Source organism: Zootoca vivipara, chromosome 6 (genome assembly GCF_963506605.1).
Source record: "Zootoca vivipara chromosome 6, rZooViv1.1, whole genome shotgun sequence".
In the NCBI taxonomy this organism is placed as follows: Eukaryota; Metazoa; Chordata; class Lepidosauria; order Squamata; family Lacertidae; genus Zootoca; species Zootoca vivipara.
The window spans coordinates 58161750-58181372 of NC_083281.1; the positions used below are offsets into that span (position 1 = coordinate 58161750).

General features: G+C 46.5%; 1 protein-coding gene across 1 annotated transcript; it reads right to left on the minus strand.

Annotated features, from left to right (window-relative positions):
* Positions 1 to 671: 671 nt before the first annotated feature.
* On the minus strand, positions 672 to 19530 carry TCF25 (transcription factor 25). The gene is made up of 18 exons (XM_035120144.2): positions 19249 to 19530; positions 17824 to 17973; positions 17327 to 17401; positions 16773 to 16906; positions 14553 to 14618; positions 12580 to 12662; positions 11398 to 11528; positions 8804 to 8903; positions 7228 to 7321; positions 6871 to 6963; positions 6128 to 6233; positions 5584 to 5743; positions 4741 to 4828; positions 3918 to 4076; positions 3390 to 3480; positions 2455 to 2534; positions 1394 to 1466; positions 672 to 912 (listed from the first exon to the last, which is right to left on the minus strand). Exons 1-18 carry the CDS (start codon positions 19459 to 19461, stop codon positions 748 to 750), a joined length of 2061 nt encoding a protein of 686 aa, XP_034976035.1. The 5' UTR covers positions 19462 to 19530; the 3' UTR covers positions 672 to 747.
* Positions 19531 to 19623: the final 93 nt, after the last annotated feature.

Here is a 19623-nt window from a genome sequence, read left to right on the forward strand (position 1 = left end):
AAGTTTGCTCCAGGCAGCTATTTTTAAACGTTGAATAACAACATGAGGAGAAACAGATCTTCTATATCTTGCTTATTTTGATAGAGCAAGTCACTGACACAGAACTTCTATATCCTCCCTCCCACAAAGCATATCTTAACTGCACTAAAGATCCTTTCTGATTAGCAGAACACCTCCAAGCAACTTTAAAACACATCCACTAGTCCCGTGGCCTTCAACCTTTCCAAATCCAGGACATGCATTTGGTAACACATCCACCCCCCTCACACCATATAGTTATATGGTGGTGGTGCTGCTGCTGTTGCACTATCCCACCTTGGAACAGGCAATGACCTGGTAGTGGGTCTTGATCCAATAGTTGAAGGCTGGTGCTTTAACCTATGTGGTTTCAATGGCAGGAGCCACTGAGAAAAGGAAGGCAATTGAGACAATAAATCTCTCTGTGAAAGGAATTCAGATGGGGGCATGTGTGCCTCCCCAGTCTACTGCTTGCAGCTCCTCTCCTTAGGCAGGACAGTCGCATGTTAGCGAAACCTGGATCTCATGAAAGCAACTGTGTGCAGCTTTCAGAGCAAAGGGCTATTTCTGCCCTATCAGTTGTGCCAAGATGATAACCATGTCCTTTTTTTTCCTGGTGTGTGCGTGTTTAAGGCACAGAGGCACTCTACCCCTCTGGCTTATGATTGTTTATTTTGTGGCAAGGGAAGTTACAGAAGGGGCAAAAAGGCAGTTCTGGGGTGCAAGGGCCTAGTCCCATTCTCCCCCATCCCCCTCGGGGTTGTCGTCCCGTGGTGGCTCCTGGAACTGGATATTTGCCAGCATGTCCCGCATGGCTGCCATCAGTCTGTTCACACCCTGGTTCAGATTCTGTCCTGCGCCCGGCTCTTCCTCTCCACCAGCTCTGACTTCTCCCTGAAACATAGCACAGGGCAAGGAGTTAAACAAGGCAGCTTGACTGGAAGTGGTGCTGGGTATTGAAGGAAAACCAGCCCAGTCTTTGGGGTCCTCAGAAGAAATGCTAGAAAGAAGCTCATCTCAGTCTCTTTGCTGAAAATTCTCCACCTCCCACCTCTTCTGCTCCTTATAAATACTATACACTTGGGGAGGATGGCCTGGACACTCCAGTCTTCTCAGGGGGAGAACCTGGCAGACTGCATTTGTAGAAGCATACTAGATGGGCTGATGTGAGTTGGATCAAGCAAAAGGGGGACCATCTAGTCCAGCCTCCTGTTCTCACAGTTGCCAACTTGGTGCCCATTATGGGAAACCTGCAGGCAGGACCCAAGTGCAAGAGCACTCTCCCTTCCTGCCGTTCCCAGCATCTAGTACTCAGAAGCATGCAGCCACCTGCATGTCTGCCTTACCTAGGCCAGTCATTTCACACTCCACATACCTGCAAGTTGAAGTTTGGCAAGAGTGAGCGAAAGAAGAGAGATAAAGTGCTTTCATTGGCTGGATGGGTTGCCCTGGAAAAAAAGAGAGAAAGTCTGGTCACAAATGGACCTCCTCCTCCTCTTTCCTAGGAGAGGGGTACGTCATGGCACTTCATGAGCCAGGGAGCGTGCAATTTTGGACTACTATCCAGAAAGACAGTCTGGTGTAACGGATCTTAGTGCTGGACTAAGATAAGGAAGACTCTGGTTCCAATCCCCACTCAGCTATGAAACTCACTGGGTAAACTTCGACCAATCGCAGGGGCAAGGGGCAGATTTTATGTCATCTTAACTGCTTGGAGGAACGGTGGGATACAAAAGGCAATGCACAAAGAATAAATATTTGGCCCACTGCGTGGGAAGGACAAAGAAACATGGGGGAGGGAGGGTGGGTCTTTGATGCACTGAGGAGGAGGTTGACCACAGCTTATGAGCAAAGCATGTACTCTGCAGGCAAAAGGTCCCAGTTCCATCCCTGTTATCTCCAATAGGAGGCGATGGGGAAGAACATTCTCTACCTGATTCCCCGGAGCACCTCTGCTACTCAGACAAGACAATAATGAGCGTGATGGGCAGGCAGGCTGGCCTGGTGTCCATTGGGACTAGAAAGCAGGGAGACCAAGAGGAGCCAGAGTTAAGTGAGAGGTGGACCCAACTAATTCTAGCTTTCTAGTTTTGTTCCCATCCTTCTCCTTGCTGAGTTCTACAAGAGCAGCATTGAGGCTGAGGAGGAGGAAGCTGACAGGCAGTGACACTTGCTAGGCTGGTTGTAAGTAAATGGGGGAGTTTACTGAGGGAAGACTGAGAGTGGTGGAGCAGTGCCCTATTTGCCCTAATGGACCAGCTTCCATTGCCTGTATAAAAACTCGTAAACACAATGCATGTTTAAAAGATTCAGAGAACTGGACCACTTCTGGTCCTTACTGGGTTTTTTTGTCTACCCCAGGCTGACACAGACCTAAGTAAATATCCAAACTACTGAAATAGATGGAGGTGTGTGGGAAGCAGCAACAGGCGGTACCTTTCTGGCCTTGTGTACGAAACAATGGAGTCCAGAGGCGGCAGGGGGTCAAACCCCATTATCGGCTGGGAGGTCACTTCCTTGGGAGAGGGAAGGAAATGGAATCCAGGTCAGAAGTCATCACCATCTTTGTATTTAGTTGTAGCAATTTTACCCTGCTTTTCAGCGAATAGGCTCCTAGAACAGCTTACAGAAGAGCAGTAACTAACAAGACAATCGTTGTCAGTAGGCTTCCTGTCTAAAATACATGTCCCCAAAGGGAAAAGAGAAGTAAATTCAGGCACCCCTTCTTAAAATTACAATATTTGTTCCCACAATGGCCAGCTTGAGTGGAAACAGTTCAGGGAGAGGCGCCTGATGTAAGTGATCTCTGGGCAGAGCCGATGGAGTGGCCCTGCTTTGCTTCCCTCCCTTTGCTGCTACCTACTGGATTACTTATAAAGTGCCAAATATGCACTAGGCGCTGTACACAAAAAACGATGATAAAAAACGGGTTCCTGTCTGTAGGCTTACAATCTAGAAATATGAGACAAAAGGAGAAGAGAACTTTGTAAAAGCTGGGAGAACTGTGAAAGAAAAAATGTGGCTGCTCTGAAGGTGGTGACAGATGCAGCCCTGGGATGGCTAGCAAGGCCCCTTGTGGGTGGGAGGGGCCTACCTGGCAGTAGAGCTGTTAAGATCCCAGACATTCCCATTAAATGGTATCAGGCAACAGTGCTGGGGGAACCCTCGGCTCTCCAGCTAACAACACTGTACAGGATGGGCCATTGGCAGCTCAATGCCAGCCAGCTTCTTATGCCGAAAGAAGTGTGATATGGGAACCCAGAAAGGCCATATTGAGCAGAATCAGAAGAAGAGATACCGACAGGATATGCTCCCCATAAAAAATAGGTTTGTGAGGTGCAGCTATGCCCCTGCCCCATCCATTCTCTCACCGGAGGCAATGCTGCTGTGGCTTCCCTTATCTCCGAGAGGATCACATGGCGGTAGACATTCCTGGGAGCGTTCTGGTACCTTGCCTTTCGCCTAAGGGCCAAAAGGATTTCAGAGAAGTGGCTCTAATTTGCTATATGCATCACTCAGAGCTCTTTTCCCCAGCCACATGTCAGCAAAGGCCTCCTCTGCAGAAACACATTGGCACCTAGGGCTGCTCACAGATTGCCAGAATCCCCCAAAAGTAGCTGCATTCGGTCAGTCCAGTTAGCAGTTCTGGATAGCTTCAAAAAGGTTTCTTTCCCGAACACCCTCAAATTAGCTGGGCACATCTAAGCAGGCACCAAGCACAGCCCACTGCCCAGCTACGTCTCTCTCTCCCCCTCCTCCCACCGGCTGTTGAATACTCTCTTCTCTCAACAGGAGGGTAACAGGGTGCAGGAGTCAGCAGAATATGGCAGGGAATGCTTGGAGACAGAGCGGGAATGAATTCTGCCCGCCATCAGCCTGGAGCAGGTGCAGAGACTCACTTCTGCTCAGCCTCCTCCAACATTGGGTCCTTGGCATCCACCATCCGCAACACCTCATGCACGTTTGTTTCGAGCCAGGCCATGACAGCCGGGTCCTTCCAGAGGGAATGGGTTCTCCCAAGATAGAGGGCAACCAGCTGGTTCAGCACAGGGGGCGAACTGCAGAGGGAAAATGAGACACCTTTAAACACGGCAGCTTAAAGCACATTGCTGCCTTAGAGGTAGACTTGCTGAGGGCAACTCCTCACGGGAAGAGAAACAAGAGTAGAAGGCATCAGTTCCAATTCCTAGGCATCAAGGCTGATGAAGACAGTGGAGCTGAGCCACCCAATAAGGCATTTTCACTTTTAGCAGAGCACAACACATTACACTTTTATTCTGCCCTTGTCCTGGGGAAAAGGGTCAGAGGCAGAGTCATCCTTATGCCCATTCCATAGACTGTGACCTGCCCCTCCGACACTGTGGCAACAACAGACCAGACAGTCTTGAAACAGAAACCTTCCCAGCCTCTTTGCTGTAGAGATCCCTTGAAGCTTGCTGAAAGCATTAGAAGAAGCTTCTGCTCTCCTGCTTACTCCAATCAGCCCCAGAAATTGACAACACAAGCACCCAGTTTGACTTCACGTTGCTGACATGCAATCCTCTGATTCTGATGCTTCCCTTGGTATTTTGAAAAACCTCCCTCCAATCTTGCTAGTACTCAATAGGTTGCAAAATCTGAGACCCAGAAGATTCAGCTGCTGACACCATAAAACACCTCACTCCATTCCTGTAAGACTTGCATCTTCTTGGACTGCAAAGGGCATTTTCACACACTCCTTACCTTAACTGGGCATCCAGTCCGAAGAACGCATGGGATGCTACTGTGGAATCTGGCTGCACACTACAGCGATCCAACAAAGGCATAAGAACTGGAAGAGGCATGAAGAGAAAGAAATGAGAGGGAAAGACCTCCAACCCCCACAAATGCTGCTGCAAGGGTGCTCAGAATGGGTCACAATGTTGTTTCTGCAATATGGAACCTGAGCAAAAGACCCTCCACCCTCCTCACTCACCAGCTTTCATTCATAATCACAATCCTACTGCTCTGCCTCTTGTTTTTTTTATTCTTCCCACCACAGAAACAAGTTCTGAATGAAATGGACTTGCAAGGAGTGAGGTGCCATTAAAGCCACACAAGAGACCTTTTTCTGGCCCCTAATTATTATTTTTAAGGGGTTTTGTTTGAAGTCGCTGTGAAGGAGCAGAAAGGGTGTGCCTTGTCATGGGTCAACAGCCCAAACTGGACTCCCTTTGTTTGGAGCAGAAGACATTCACTGCTCAGCCATGCAAGACTGTCTTGGCAGATCTTATATCCCTTCGGAGCCTGGGGCTGGAAGGGGAAACTGGGCAGGCCCCTCCCAGGGATGAGGCAGTCGCAACATGATGAAAGGGAGGACCCATGTGCTGCTCCTGGCTAAAGCGTGACAGTGTCTTGAAGGGAAAGCGTGGGCAAAGAGGAGACAACCAGTCACAAGAAATATTGATTAAAGCAACCAAACCCCCTCTGAGGTTTAGCATTACTGCCCTCCCTGAGCCACCACTGCAGAGGGAATATGAAGGGCTTTATTCACAGCTGCGGCCTTCTGTACACCCATCTTTGAACATTTTACACAGACAGACTCACCGTTCGGGAACATGACCAGTGACTGCCGAATGAGGCTGGCAGCTCTTTCGTGGGCTTGGTTGACCTCCGACTCTGGGAGGTCTTCCTGCTGGCTCAGAAAGAAATATGCCAGAGGGACCGAGAAGGCAAAGTTTGGGAGCTGAGACAGGTTCCGATGACCCTAAAGGTGGGGGAGAGAAGAGGAAGAGAAGCTACGTAAGTATCTGGTTGACAGCTGAGCTGATTTTTAAGAAACTTGTACCCCACTTTTTGACCCTAAATGGGGCCACAAAGAAAATTACCAGTTAAATGCAACCCATTAACAGTCCATAAAACCAAACACGGAAAGCCAACAGTAACTCTAGTGGAAAATTGCATTATAAGAGTTGCTCATGAACAGGCTGCAGTCATGACCAGCTCCAGAGGAATCGGAAGCACCACAGGCTGTGGCCAGAGTGACTCACACCTAATTCTTCCGCAGGTGGTAGGGTAACCTTCTGACAACTCAGCCAGACTCTTCCGTTCTCAGCACACTTCCTGCCAGGGTCACCCACTAGCAACTCACCTCCCACTCCTGAAACATGCGTGTTAGGAAGGCGTACTCTCTTGCTCGTAGCGACAGCAAATCAATTATCAGCAGTATGCACAGCGGGTCATTCTCTGGATCAAGGCTTTGGAGATGGGAGTGGAATGCAAGGGTGGGGAGATTAAAAACCACGTGAGTCTATTGCAAAACCAACCAGCAAGAAAGTCCCTTTACCTTAAGACCAACCAGCAAATTAATCAACCCTTCTCTGTGTCTACATAAGGGAGTTAACTGCCGCCTTAAAAACTTTTAGAGAAATTAAGGGGACGTGGGTGGCGCTGTGGGTTAAACCACAGAGCCTAGGGCTTACTGATCAGAAGGTCGGCAGTTCGAATCCCCGTGACAGGGTGAGCTCCCGTTGCTCGGTCCTAGCTCCTGCCAACCTAGCAGTTTGAAAGCACGTCAAAGTGCAAGTAGATAATTAGGGACCGCTACAGCGGGAAGGTAAACAGCGTTTCTGTGTACTGCTCTGGTTCGCCAGAAGCAGTTTTGTCATACTGGCCACATGACTCAGAAGCTGTATGCCGGCTTCCTCAGCCAATAACACGAGATGAGCGCTGCAACCCCAGAGTCGGTCGCGACTGGACCTAATGGTGTTTACCTTATGTAAACACACTCCTGCTCAGAGTAGAGGTGGGAAACAGGTGTGCTGGTTAGTCCTCCCACCAAGTCTAAAAGACAGACCAGAGTCCTAAAGCTGCCTTATAAGAACCAGTAGTTACCTCAGAATAAGTTTGCAGAACTCCAGGGCGGTGCGAGGACAACCTCTCCTCTCTAGGAAAATCATATGCTTGAACAGAGCCAGGTAGAAGGCTCTGAGAGGCACAGCAAAAAAAGCAAAGATTAATGATTAACAATATAACAACAACAATTCAGTCTGAGCATGGAAAAGGGCATAAACAGAGGCCCAGTAATGCAACTTGAAACAGATTCAACAGGCTTGATCAGCCATGAAGGGCAACACATTCTGGTTCGACTCCTTTCCTGGCTTCTGCAAAATTCATCTACTGTATATTTAGAGTGAGAAGTCCTGACTGAGCAAGCAAATTCTCATTTGGCACTGTCAATGGGACTCTTACCTGTTCTCTGGCCTCCGGTAGTCCAGTCTGCAGGTCCCGCTGGTGAGGCTGAACATTGGGTGAAAGGCGCACTCCAGGGTGTAGAGGGCTCTTTCTGCAAAAGAGGCATCAAGAGTGGGGCATGGCTGAGTCACCTTCTTTCATGTACTGATGATATTCTTCAAAAACAAGGCGAGGTATTAAATTTTAATACTTTAAGCCCATATGGCTTGGGTGCAGGATACCTGAAGGACTACTTCCTCCCTACCAACTTGCATGCTGCCTAAGATCATCATAACTTAAGAAAAGCCTGCTGGATCAGACTGATGGCCCATCTAGTCCAGCATCCTGTTCTCACAGTGGCCAGCCTATGGGAAATCAGCAAACAGGACTCAAGTACAAGAGCAGTCCCCACTTTTGTGGTTTTCTGCAACTGCCATTCAGCTGTGGTAGACAGGCCTTCCTCCATGTCTAGCCCAGACATAACAATATTGTGGATTTTTAATGATACTGTGATTTTAACTGTTGCAAGCTGCCTGAGTGATGCAAATGCATTTGAAGTATTAGAACAGAAATCTAATGTATACACTATGCATTATAAACAAACTATGCAATACAGATTTAATAACACACAGTAAGAAAGCAAGTTATAGTGTAATAATAATAATAATAATAATAATAATAATAATAATAATTTATTCTTTGTACCCCAGCCACTCTGGGCGGCTTTCAACAAAGATTTAAAATACATTAAAATGTCACACATTAAAAACTTCCCTGAACAGAGCTGCCTTCAGATGTCTTCTAAATGTCAGGTAGTTATTTATCTCTTTGACTTCTGATTGGAGGGCGTTCCACAGGGCGGGTGCCACTACCGAGAAGGCCCTCTGCCTGGTTCTGTTGGTTTTTGCTGTTGTGGGTAGCCACAAGAGCAATCCCACTCTGGTCCAAGCTACCTAGGAAATTAGGGGGGGGGTTCCCTCCTGTAGCACTAGAGCAGGGGTAGCTAATATGATGCCACCTGGATGTTGTAGGCTGCAACTCCCATCATCTCTGACCATTTGTGATGCTGGGAGTTGTGAATCAATAACATCTGGAGGATGCTATATTGGTTACCCCTATCCTGGAGTTCCTTTTTTTAAAAATATTGTTATCCCATTTCTCAGTCAAATCAGCATTAAACCCAGCTCCCACTAAATGCTAGAAATACTTAAAAAAAAGTATTCTACTGTTGTCCAAATGGCTAGAGTGGGACAATGATGAACTGAAAGGGGTCTTCATAGATGATGTGCCACAACTGAGAAGGCCCTGTTCCCTTCAAGACTGATTCCAAAGAGGAAGTGGAAGGTGCTTCCTAATCCAGGTGTCCTATGAAACAGTTGCATCCTAGGGGGTGAAGAGCAATGCTCTGGATTACTAGCTGGTGACACATATGTCTCCCACAATCCCCTATTCTGGAAGGCATGGCCCTCTTTAGAACACATGCATCCCTCTAGACTCCCTCCTCTGTTTTGCGGAGAACCATAATTCCAGGAGCAGCTGAAGCAACACAGCACAGCCCTCCCAGCTTCTCCTCTGGCTGCCCTCAGCTTCTTACCAACAAGGTCTCTGGCCATCTCCTGGTCCTCCTGCATCCGACAGACATCACTGAGCTGTAAGAGCGAGTCTACATGCGAAGGGTTCATCTGGAGCAAAAGCTGCAAGCAGACAGATGAAGCAAGCATTTTGAAATTTGCGACATGGCCATTTCCTTCTCTTCATATTTTATTGACCCGGAGGATGACATTTCATGAAAACAGTAGGCTACACAATAACAGGCTAGGGAACAAACAATTACTCTAAGATGTGAAACATTCAGTTCTTTGATTGCTCCGAAGTGATGTATTAAGTGAAACTGTAATGGGCTGCACTTCACCTTGAATGAACTCCCAAATCACAACCTCAACCTGCTCCCATCCCGATCACAATTAGCTGGAAAATAACAGGATCACCTAGCTCTAGTTGTGGGGTATCTGTCTGACCACTTGTAGGCCACAGAATGCTGAACTCAGCAGACATTTGGTCTGACCATGACCCACTGTGCCAAGGCTTGCATTGCGACAACTGAGAGTGTCATCTGAATTTGCAAAGCTGCAGCTTCTAACTGCTGCCTTCTGTTTTGCCCCAAGCCAAAGACGCCCATCAAGCATAGATCCCATGCCCAAGCAATGAGTGGTGAGAGTGCAAAGCGTGAGTCTTCCCCAGACAAAGGGTCTTCTATCTAGAAAACAGAACAGTGAAGTTTCAAAGAGCCGTGTATGCCCTCATTGAGGAAGGGGAAGGGGGGGAGGCTGGGGGCTCTCTAAGCTCAATGTCCTGATTATGCTAATATTAGGCCAAGAATGATTTGCGTGCTTTGTGTGTGCCATCAAAGTTGTTGCCCAACTTAATTCATCAGGATATGGTCGGAAAAGCCTCAAAGCAGAGCCTGTTCTGCTACAGTACCAAGAGAAATTAGGCACTCCTTTCTTCAAAGCTGGAAAACGAAGTTTAAAAATAGTGCATCTGCCTATTCAAATCTTGCTTGTTAGAATCCACTCAGTGCTCTCTTTGCTCACCCCCACCTTCTGTCCCAGGCACGAGGGGCGTCCTCAGCTTGCTTTCTAGATGAGTTAATCCAGGTCAACAACAATGGCTGCAAGCCCAATGTGGAAATCGAAGTTCCTTTATGACAGGCAGGGCAACTTTTGTGCTGCAGGAGAGACTTGTTCCACATCAGAGTTCTGCTCCATAGAGTAACAGAACAGACTGCCTCTTCCCGAACCAATGACTTCAAGTTACAAGAAAGGAGATTGAGACTGAACACCAGCAAGAACTTTCTGACAGTAAGAGCTGTTCGACAGCGCAGCAGACTCCCTTGGGAGGTGTAGACTCTCCTTCATTGGAGGTGTTTAAGCAGAGGTTGGATGACCATCTGTCATGAATGCTTTAGCTGAGATTCCTGCATTGCAGAGGGCTGGACTAGATAACCCTTGGGGGTTCGTTCCAACTCTATGATTCCCCACAGGACCAGGAGTACAGACCAAAGCGTCAACAAACATAATTATATCGCAATATCACAAAAGTGATTTTTGAATTTTCAGAAAGAGAGATACAAAGGAAGAACTTCCAGTTACCCTCCCACAAAATACAGAGTCAGCCTTTGGAATTCACTGCCTCAGGATGTTGTGATGCTACCAATATAGCTTGCTTTTGGAAAAGGCTTGGGTGGAAACATCAGTCACTAGTAGCAAAATCTTCCAAGACACAAAAACATGGCAGCAGATAATGCTTTAGAAACCCACCACCACCAAGGGTCTCTTTAGTCACTGAACCCTTCAGTCCAAATCTTACAAACATTGTGCATAAGATCTGGGCAAAAGGATGCAGGATCTGTGACTATGCTATGTACTGTGAAGGACTAGAGCCCAGAATGCAACAGGGTTTGCTGTCTTTTGTCATAGATCTCCATGTAATAACAAACTCATTGTCCTGTACTCCGAAGGCCAAACTAGACATTTGTCATGCAGTTTGTTTTCTGCTGTGTTTGAGTTTAAAAACAGAAGGGGAAGGAGCCTTCTTAACCATTTCCCCCTGCCACATTCGCAACCAGAATTGCTCACCCACCTATGCCTACGATTCAATTATTCTGTTTGCTGATGGGGAATACCAAAGGAAGCTCCCCTTCAGGTTGTGCAGGGAGAGGAGAAATTCCGATCATGACTGTGGCTATGGGGCAAAGGGATACAATCTGACTTGGCTCCCTGCCCCTGCAAGCCATGGCAAACTACGTGAGCAAAGACACATCTCATTTGGTCCCAAGACATGGCACTTCTTGCCCATGCTGGCTGCAACCACTTTTTCCAGCTGTCCACCTCTGACCACCAGAGTGTAAGGACATCACAGTATACATGCCCTGCTTGTGAACCTCTTACAGTGGCCACTGCCAGTCTTGGATCAGAGCAATTCCACAGATGGAATGCTGAGCTACCTGGACCATTGCTCTGACACAGGAAGGTCCTTCTTGTAAAACATTCAACACGCCTGATACAATACAGGTTAGTAGACTGCTGGATATTCAGAGACCAGGTACTGGCAACAGAAAAAACGGCTGCCATTCTTACAGGTGGGTTCTGATCATCGCAGCAGGGCCTTGTCTGACTGAGAACCTACCACTAGATTGTTTGGATCCATGGACTCCACGGCATCCAAGAACTTGAACTGCACCTGCTGGTATTCTCGATGGTGCTCAAATGCAAAGTGTTGTACCCCTCGCTTTGTTTCTAGCAGCGCCATGGATATGCCTAGGCAGAATTGGGGATGGGAAGGGGAGAGAAAGAGGGCTGTTAATGCACGATGCAATATATTTACAGCACCTAAGGGAGCATGCCCAACCCAAACTTAACTAGTTCTGTTAGTTGACTCCCTAAAGCAGGCATCCCCGAACTTCGGTCCTCCAGATGTTTTGGACTACAATTCCCATCATCCCTGACCACTGGTCCTCTTAGCTAGGGATCATGGGAGTTGTAGGCCAAAACATCTGGAGGGCCGCAGTTTGGGGGTGCCTGCCCTAAAGCAAGTGTGGGAAACCTTTAGATGAGCCTTTCTCAACCTCGGGTCCCCAAATGTTGTTGGACTTCAACTCTCATCATTGCTGACCACTGCTCCCATTAGCTAGGGGGAGTTGGAGTCCAACAACATCTGAGAATCCAAGGTTTAGGAAGGCTGCTCTGGATGTTGCTGAACCACAACTCCCACCATTCCTGGCTACTGGCCATGCTTGCTGGGGCTGATGGGAGTGGTAGTTCAGCAACACCTAGGAGGTCAAAGATTCCCTGCCCTTGTGCCAAAGCAAGGATTCTTGCTTTCTCCAGGCTTAAAAACAAATTGAGGCTCCAAACAAGCACACAGGCAAAGAAGTGTGGGCAGTCAGGGTTATAGATACTTGGGTAAGGAGATAAATTTTCCTTTCCAACATCTTCCAGAAAGCTAGACTGTGCAATGACTCCAGGCACAGAGGAAGAGACCTCCTTTTGGTCACATAAAGAGAAAGGTGGATGGAGTGACATACAAACACACTGCTCCTACATGTCAGCTCAGCACACACAGTCCTACTACTTGACATGTGAAGTTGTACTTCCTCACACACTAAATAAAACAGCCTTTCTCAAATTGGCTGGGACTGATGGGAGTTGTAGTCCAAAACATCTGGAGGAAACTAAGTGGAAGGGGAAGATTGCACTAAAGTAACAGCAATGAAGATGGAATCAGCAACCAGGCATGTGTTTCCAACGCAGGTGTTTAAGCCAGTGGGAGTGCACAGAGCACCTGAGGGAAGCAGGGAAAGCCTCTCACCTGTTTTGCTATGGCGTGGCCAAGTGTTCTTGGGCACTGTCAGCCACGTGCTGCGGACATACTGGCGCTGCCTCTGCCGTGGCCTGCAGAAGAAATAGAACTTGGAGACTGAATGCAAGACCAATGAATACCACAAGGTTTACCACAATGACACAGAGAGAGACACATACACAAACAAACAAACAGAGACACTTAGGCAAAATAAAATAATAATCTGATGAAGTGTGCATGCACACGAAAGCTCATACCAAAATAAAAACTTAGTTGGTCTTTAAGGTGCTACTGAAGGAATTTTTTATTTAAAATAAAATAATAATAATAATAATAGTAATAATAATAATAATTTTTATTATTTATCCCCCGCCCATCTGGCTGGGTTTTCCCAGCCACTTTGGGTGGCTTCCAACAAAATATTAAAATACAATGTTATTTTAGCTGAACAAACTGATGGAAATTACTTTCAATATTTATTTTATTTATAAAATTTATATCCCATTCTTTAATGCAAACAATCTCAGGGTGGCCACATTCCAATAAAACAATAAAAATACACACAGTAATCCCCCACAATAAAACATTAAAAACAAAACAAAAAATACAATTTTCAATCTGCTCCATATGATGGCTCAGCATTTCATCTCCTATCCAGATTTCCAATAAGCCCTGTCTTAAGGGGCATTTATTTACCTGAGCCCTCATCTAATTTCCAGATTGGTCTTCTAGTCCACATGGCTGATGGCTTCATTTGAAGCATTCTTTTACCATGAAAGGGCTCTGTCATGTGACTGACCTGCCCTGGCTTCCTCCTGTGGTTACCTGCTTGTGTATCATAAATATAATCTGGTACCAGCCACTAATAATGAACCATATATTATAGATATTACTGTAAATTTATTATGCTATACAAATAACATAAGGGGAAAAAATGCAATCTGGTGTCTCAGAATTAGGAAGGTCAGATATTGTCTCCTTCCCACCTACCTAACTAGGAAGCCATCTTTTTCATTAGCAGATTTCTCTCTGTTTCAGCCTTTCCCCACCTGTTGCCTCCCACAACCCCCATCAGCCCCAGCCAGTACAAGCTGCTGACTGGGGCTGATGAGAACTGTAAGACAAACCAGGGCACCAGGTTAGTGAAGGTTGCTCTACACTTTCCTGTGCTCTGCCAGTAGTTGCCGCTATCTTGCTGAAGCACCAACTACAAGCACAGCACAAAAAATTATAAAATGCACCAAAAAGAAGCAAACACCCACAAGATCTCCCACGCAGAGAGGAAACATGTTTAAGTTCAACTCTGCAGGCTGCTCACACGCTCTTTGTAAACAAACCAGAGAGTCATATGTAGTGCCTCAGTAAATTCAGCTGATTAATTGATACTTGGGGAATGGCAAGGCGGTGAGGGAAAAGAAGCTCAACAGGACAGGTATTTAAGACAGCAGCACACTGCTGGCTTGTGCCTATCAGAACTGGGACCATGGCTCCTGAACCTTCAGATATCTGTCTTGGCTCCCTGCCCTCCTGAAGAAATTATAAGCTGCTTCCTGCACTTGGAACAGCAGCATAATCATGGATCAAAGTCACCACCATGTCCTCCTTCCTACCACATCAGAATGACCTACAAGTACTGGTCCGCATCCAGGCACCTCACACTTGTAGGCTGGGCTTTAAAGAGATTGCTTAGATTAGCACAAAGGGTTAAAAACTGACACTATCTCTAAGGAAACACTGAAGCTATTGTGCTGAGAAGGTCCCATTTCCCTCATCTTCAGCACTCTGTGATGTCTGAGATCTCCACAATATCCCTTGTCTCTGAGGCAGTCTAAAAGTGGAGTGTTAAGCAAGAGGCATTCAGAGTTCCTCAGCCTAAGAACTTTAAGCAAAAAGCATGTTTTTATAGGCCAACTGGCAGATGCTTTAGTCTCCCACAGGACCTAACTAAGCACATGCTTTACACTTCTAGAGTTTGAACTTACCTCTGATCACCAAGAACTGCTCGGGCCCCAAAATATCTCTTCAGCTCTGTTTCTGGATTCAAGTTCCTGGAGAAAAAATGTAATACAAATCCACCTATTTATTTCTATTAATTATATACAAAGAATAAGAAACAGGTCTGTGCCCTGAGAAGCTTACAATCTAAAATTCAGCAGCAGGTGGGGAGAGCGCTGTTGTACTCAGGTCCTGCTTCTGGGCTTCCCCTGGGCATCTGATTGGCCACTTTGAGAACTAGACAGGCCTTTTGCCTGTTACAAGAGGGCTCTTTTAATGCAACAAGGGAAGGAGCAGAAATGGAGCCAGAGGCAGCCGGGTGACAAACACCAATTTGCTTCAGTTTGCTTAGGCGTAAGTCAGGGACAGGAAACCCATTGCTCTCCAGATTGCTGGCCAATGGTCATGGATGATGGAAGTTGGAGTTCAGCAACATCTGGAGGGCCACAAATTTTCCTGTCCCTGATGAAGATGTTCTGGGAGACAGATTCAAGCTTACAGGTAGTGAGACATGGCAAAGGCCCTCCCCAAAAGATATATTCAGCAACCCCTTTGCTGAAACACCCTACCTAGCCTTACATTTCTTTCCATACCTCTTCTGAGTGTTTCACTTATCTCTACTACTGGAGGAGCAGAGGCTATATTTAAAAGGGCAGAACCAATAAGGACTACAGTAAACAAACACAGCAAGAAGCAGGGCAGCTTAATACTGTATTTTCATCTCACCACTCCTTGCGCTTTCAGTATTGCTACAAAATAGCTTCTAGACAGAAAATGCCAATACTGCCCTCTCTTGATCAAACAGTGCAAGACATCTAACACACCACTAAACTGCCAGCAATCCTACAAGCAACCGTAAACAGGGCTGGAATTCAGTTGCACTCTCTGAAATATGGTGCAGAATTCTGATCTCTTAGAATGCAACCCTCTGTTTTGATTCAAATATATTTCTGACCCCTGTTGTGGAGAAAGGTTTGAAATATGCAGGCAGGTCCACTACCCCCGCCTCCCAAGTGAAAGGAGGACTTAAGGCAGACATTTCAATGGTCAGAGTGAAAATGGTGCATCATTCATGTAATAATAAACTGAGGGAAGCTTGTCATTTGATCTGCCCTTCTACATAACGCATGCTACTTCAAAAGTTCAGCTTTCGAAAATGACAGAGATCAGATTGGAAAAAGGATACAAAAGAAGGCAGATTACCAAAGACCTTCTTTGATTTGGTTCAAATCTTAAATCTGATAGAGATTTGGAGAGTAAAACATTAGTTTGATAAACAGATCACTTTTTATTCCCATGTTCATGACAGCAGTTCAAGGATAGATGCTTTATGGATTTCCAAAGAATTGGAACCCAAAGTAAAAGAAATAGAAAAAAAATAGAAATTAATCCCAGGACATTGTCAGGCCACAATTCCCCGATAAAGAATATGCAACATGGTGCCCTCCAAATGCTGCAGACCACAGCTCCCATCAGCCCCAGATAGTATGGCCAATACTCATCGAGATGCTGGGAGCTGCAGTCCACAACATATGAAGGGTACTACCTTGGCTATAATATGCTGCCTCTTGCACGGACTTCTATTCCCCACAGCAGCAACCAGGTCCTTCTCCAGTCTCTTTAATAGTTCACAAAGCAGCAACTGGGAAAATCTAAGGTAGGTGGCAAAACATGCCTCAACTCCCAGACATGAGTTGCTCACTGACCCTGATTGTTTTCCCCATTCATCTTTGGGGAAGACAAACAGTCTGCATGCTGGAAGGTACTTTGTTGGCAAATAAAGAGCAAGCTCAAGAAACTTGGGCAAGATATCAAAACCTCCACAGCACACAGAATACATGTGGATGTGACAATATAAAACATGGACTTTATTAGGAAGATAAAGGACTTCTGTGAATGGTGTCTAAATGCAAAACAAACAGAAAAAAGAAAGCAACAAAAGCTCTAACAGCACTCTCTAAAGCAGAGGAGGAAACCTGTGACCACTGAGCATGGCCAATGGTCAGGGATGCTGAGAGCAGTAGGCCAGCAACATATGGAAGGTTGCAACTTAGCCACCTCCGTTCTAAAGCAAAAGTATTTTTGTGCAAGAATTTTGGTTTCTCCCACAAACATTCCACAAGCCACAGACTTCATTTGGTCAACTTGCTCCCAGTCCCAAGTGTCCCTAGGTTAGGAAAACGCCTTCTTAAGACTCGACCTCTTACCTGTGCTCTATGTAGAGCAAAGGCCGATGGTCCGTGACAACTGTGCTCTGGCTCTGGCAAGGTGGCCCATTGGAGTTCTCAATACTCACAAGGATGCTTTCGATGTCTTCTGCATCATCCTCATCTCCAGGGCACTGTTAAGAAACATGAAAGTTTACAAAGAAAGTTGCAATCTTCTGAGATTGAGCCCCTGATAAAGGAGCTGTCTGTAATGCCTTCCACATACCCAAACATACTGCTTTAACTTGTTGTAGCACAAGTCTCTTCACCTGCTTCTACCAATATGGTGTGGTTGTGTATCTGTCATGACATCTAGTCTCTGCTCACTACATCTAACTGGTCAGCTTTCACTGGGGCTAGAATTACGTCCCCACCACATTTTAAAGAGTTAATCCTACACAAGGGTATATAAATATTTCAAATCCCAAGGTGGCCAGGAGGGTGGGATTCATCCAGCCCTGTCTTATCCTTCCTTTATGCATTAGCCAGCCTCACTTGGCACCCCCCTCAATCTTAGTTCATATGCTAAACCCACAATCTTAGTTCATATTTACCAGAGACTCGCCAGATGCATTCTTCCTATTCTTTCTTTTCTTCTTTTTCTTTCGTGATTTGTTATTTGAAATAGGCTTTTAAAAATAAAAGTGAATGGTACAATTAAAATATATGCATTGCAGCATCAAATCAGAAGTAGAAACATAACTAAGGGATCTAGTCCTGAGAAAAACTTAAGCATTACTTCAGAATTTCTTTTTAAATAAATCATCTCTTGATTCACACATTCTAACACACAGGACACATTTGCATAGTGGCTATCCTAGGAATTAGATGCAATCATGTAACACATCAGACTCCTGAAAGTCAAGTTTGTCAGTTTATGTCACAGCAGCCTTCCTGTCCAGGAAGCAGAATCTACACAGCCTCACATTATATGCATAAGGGTTTCCCAAGGAAAGAGCACCCTGACTTTTCTAGGGATACATCTGAGGCACTCACTACTCTTTTGCACAGTTATATGTGTTACTGTCCCAGCTGCCTACAGGGTACTTGCCATCTGGTCCGGTTGCTCTGTTTCACCTCCTTCTCTCCGCCTGTCACTCTTGAGACCTTCTTTGTTCCCTGTGTCACCCTCCTCCTGCAGCCTGGAATCATCTTTGTCATCTTTAGATGCTACATCATCCTCTGCTTCTTCATTGGTTATCTGTGCAGGTAAAAATTAGTCCAGTTGAACAAACAGGACATATTCCCTAATCATTCCATGAAATAAAAGTATAGGTTGTGTTTGTTTCATTTTGCGGACTAGCAGAATTATGCAGAGATATGGATTCTTTCATTGGTGATAAAACAGGTCATGCTTTGATGGAGAAAATCACAAGTTCAATTTCTTGTAAAACACACTTTAGAAAGCAGAGCTAGGAAAGCCCTCTGGTTTGATGCTTCAGAGAGCCACTGTCACTCAGAGTCATAGCTGCCAAGTTATCCCTTTTTTAAAGGGATTTTCCCTTATGCTGAATAGGCTTCCTCGTGAGAAAAGGGAAAACTTGGCAGCTATGCTCAGAGCAGACATTACTGGGCTAGACAGACCAATGGCCTGATTCAATATATGATGGATTTCCAAGTTTATAAAACGGGGGGGGGGGGGGGAGAAGAGAAGAGATTAAATGGGCCCATTTCTCTCTCTCTCTCTCCCTCTCTCTTATAATATTAGAATGCAGGGCCAGTAAACAAAGCTGACCAGCAGCAGTCAAAGGAAAGTGCATTTTCATGCAATGGAGAAATTAACTTAATGTCACCACACAATATGTGCCAATAGCTCAGCTTGCTTTAAGAAAGATTAGACAACTTCATGGCACATAGAGCTTCCCAATACAAAGCCAATCCCTATAAGTACCAGATTTTGGGGTGGGGGTGGGGACTGTTGAATTCAGGTCCTACTTCTAAACTTCCCAAAAGCATTTGCTGGATCACTATGGGGAACAGGATGCTGGACTACATGACCTTAGGGCTGATCCAGTTGGGAAATTCTGATTTGCTATGACAGCTAGCAGTGGCACCTCCACATACTGAGAGAGTATTCAACTGAATACCATTTGCTGGGGTAGGGAGAAGTGCCTAACTGCTGGATCAGGCCAAAGGGCCATCTGGTCCAACATTTCTCTTTTCACGATGGCCATCCAGAGGCCTATGGGCAGCAAGCAAGTAGGACCTAAGCTCAACAGCAACTCTCTCAGCTGGCATTCAGGAGCATAAACTGCCTCCAACTGTGTAGGATAAATAAAAAGTCTGCTGCCTGCCATCACGCCCTGCTGCTTCTGAGCTTCTTGGAAACATCTATCAGGCTACTACGGGAAAGCAGCGGAAGCTGAAGCGGGTTGCGGCCCTTTGCCTCTTCTTCTCCTTCTTCCTGAGCCATTATGGCAAGCCTCCTCCCGCTTCAGGGCCACACTGGCGGCAGTTCAGCAGACCCGACCCTCACCAGCTCGAAGAGGTTGGTGACCCGACCCGCCGGCTCTTGCCGGGGCCGCCTCCTGCCGCCTCCAGCCCCCGACAACGACGGCACTTCGCCGCCTCCTCCTCCACCTCCTCCGTCCTCTTCCTCCTCCTCCTCTTCGCCTCCCACATCGAGGCCTCCCAGAGGCGACTGCCCCCGCGACTCCCCCCTCAGTCTCCTTAAGGCCCGTCGCGACATAATAGAACCGTAACACCCCGGGCAAGAGACGCCGACGGACCGGAAGCCGCCTGGAGGACCCGAAAGAGAGCAAAGGCGCTTCTTCGTGACGTGAGCGCGCCGCTGCCCGAGAGGACAACTCCGACGAGCCGGACGGCTCTGCGCATGCCTCGCTTGCCTACG

What these genes read in the sequence shown, in the direction of transcription:
- TCF25 (XM_035120144.2), bottom strand. Translation starts at nt 19,461, where the DNA reads ATGTCGCGACGGGCCTTAAGGAGACTGAGGGGGGAGTCGCGGGGGCAG. An exon ending in CCACAGCAGCATTGCCTCCG is followed by an intron (nt 2,535 to 3,389) that starts GTGAGAGAATGG and finishes CCCTCTCCCAAG; the next exon opens with GAAGTGACCTCCCAGCCGAT. An exon ending in TGCCAAACTTCAACTTGCAG is followed by an intron (nt 913 to 1,393) that starts GTATGTGGAGTG and finishes GCTATGTTTCAG; the next exon opens with GGAGAAGTCAGAGCTGGTGG.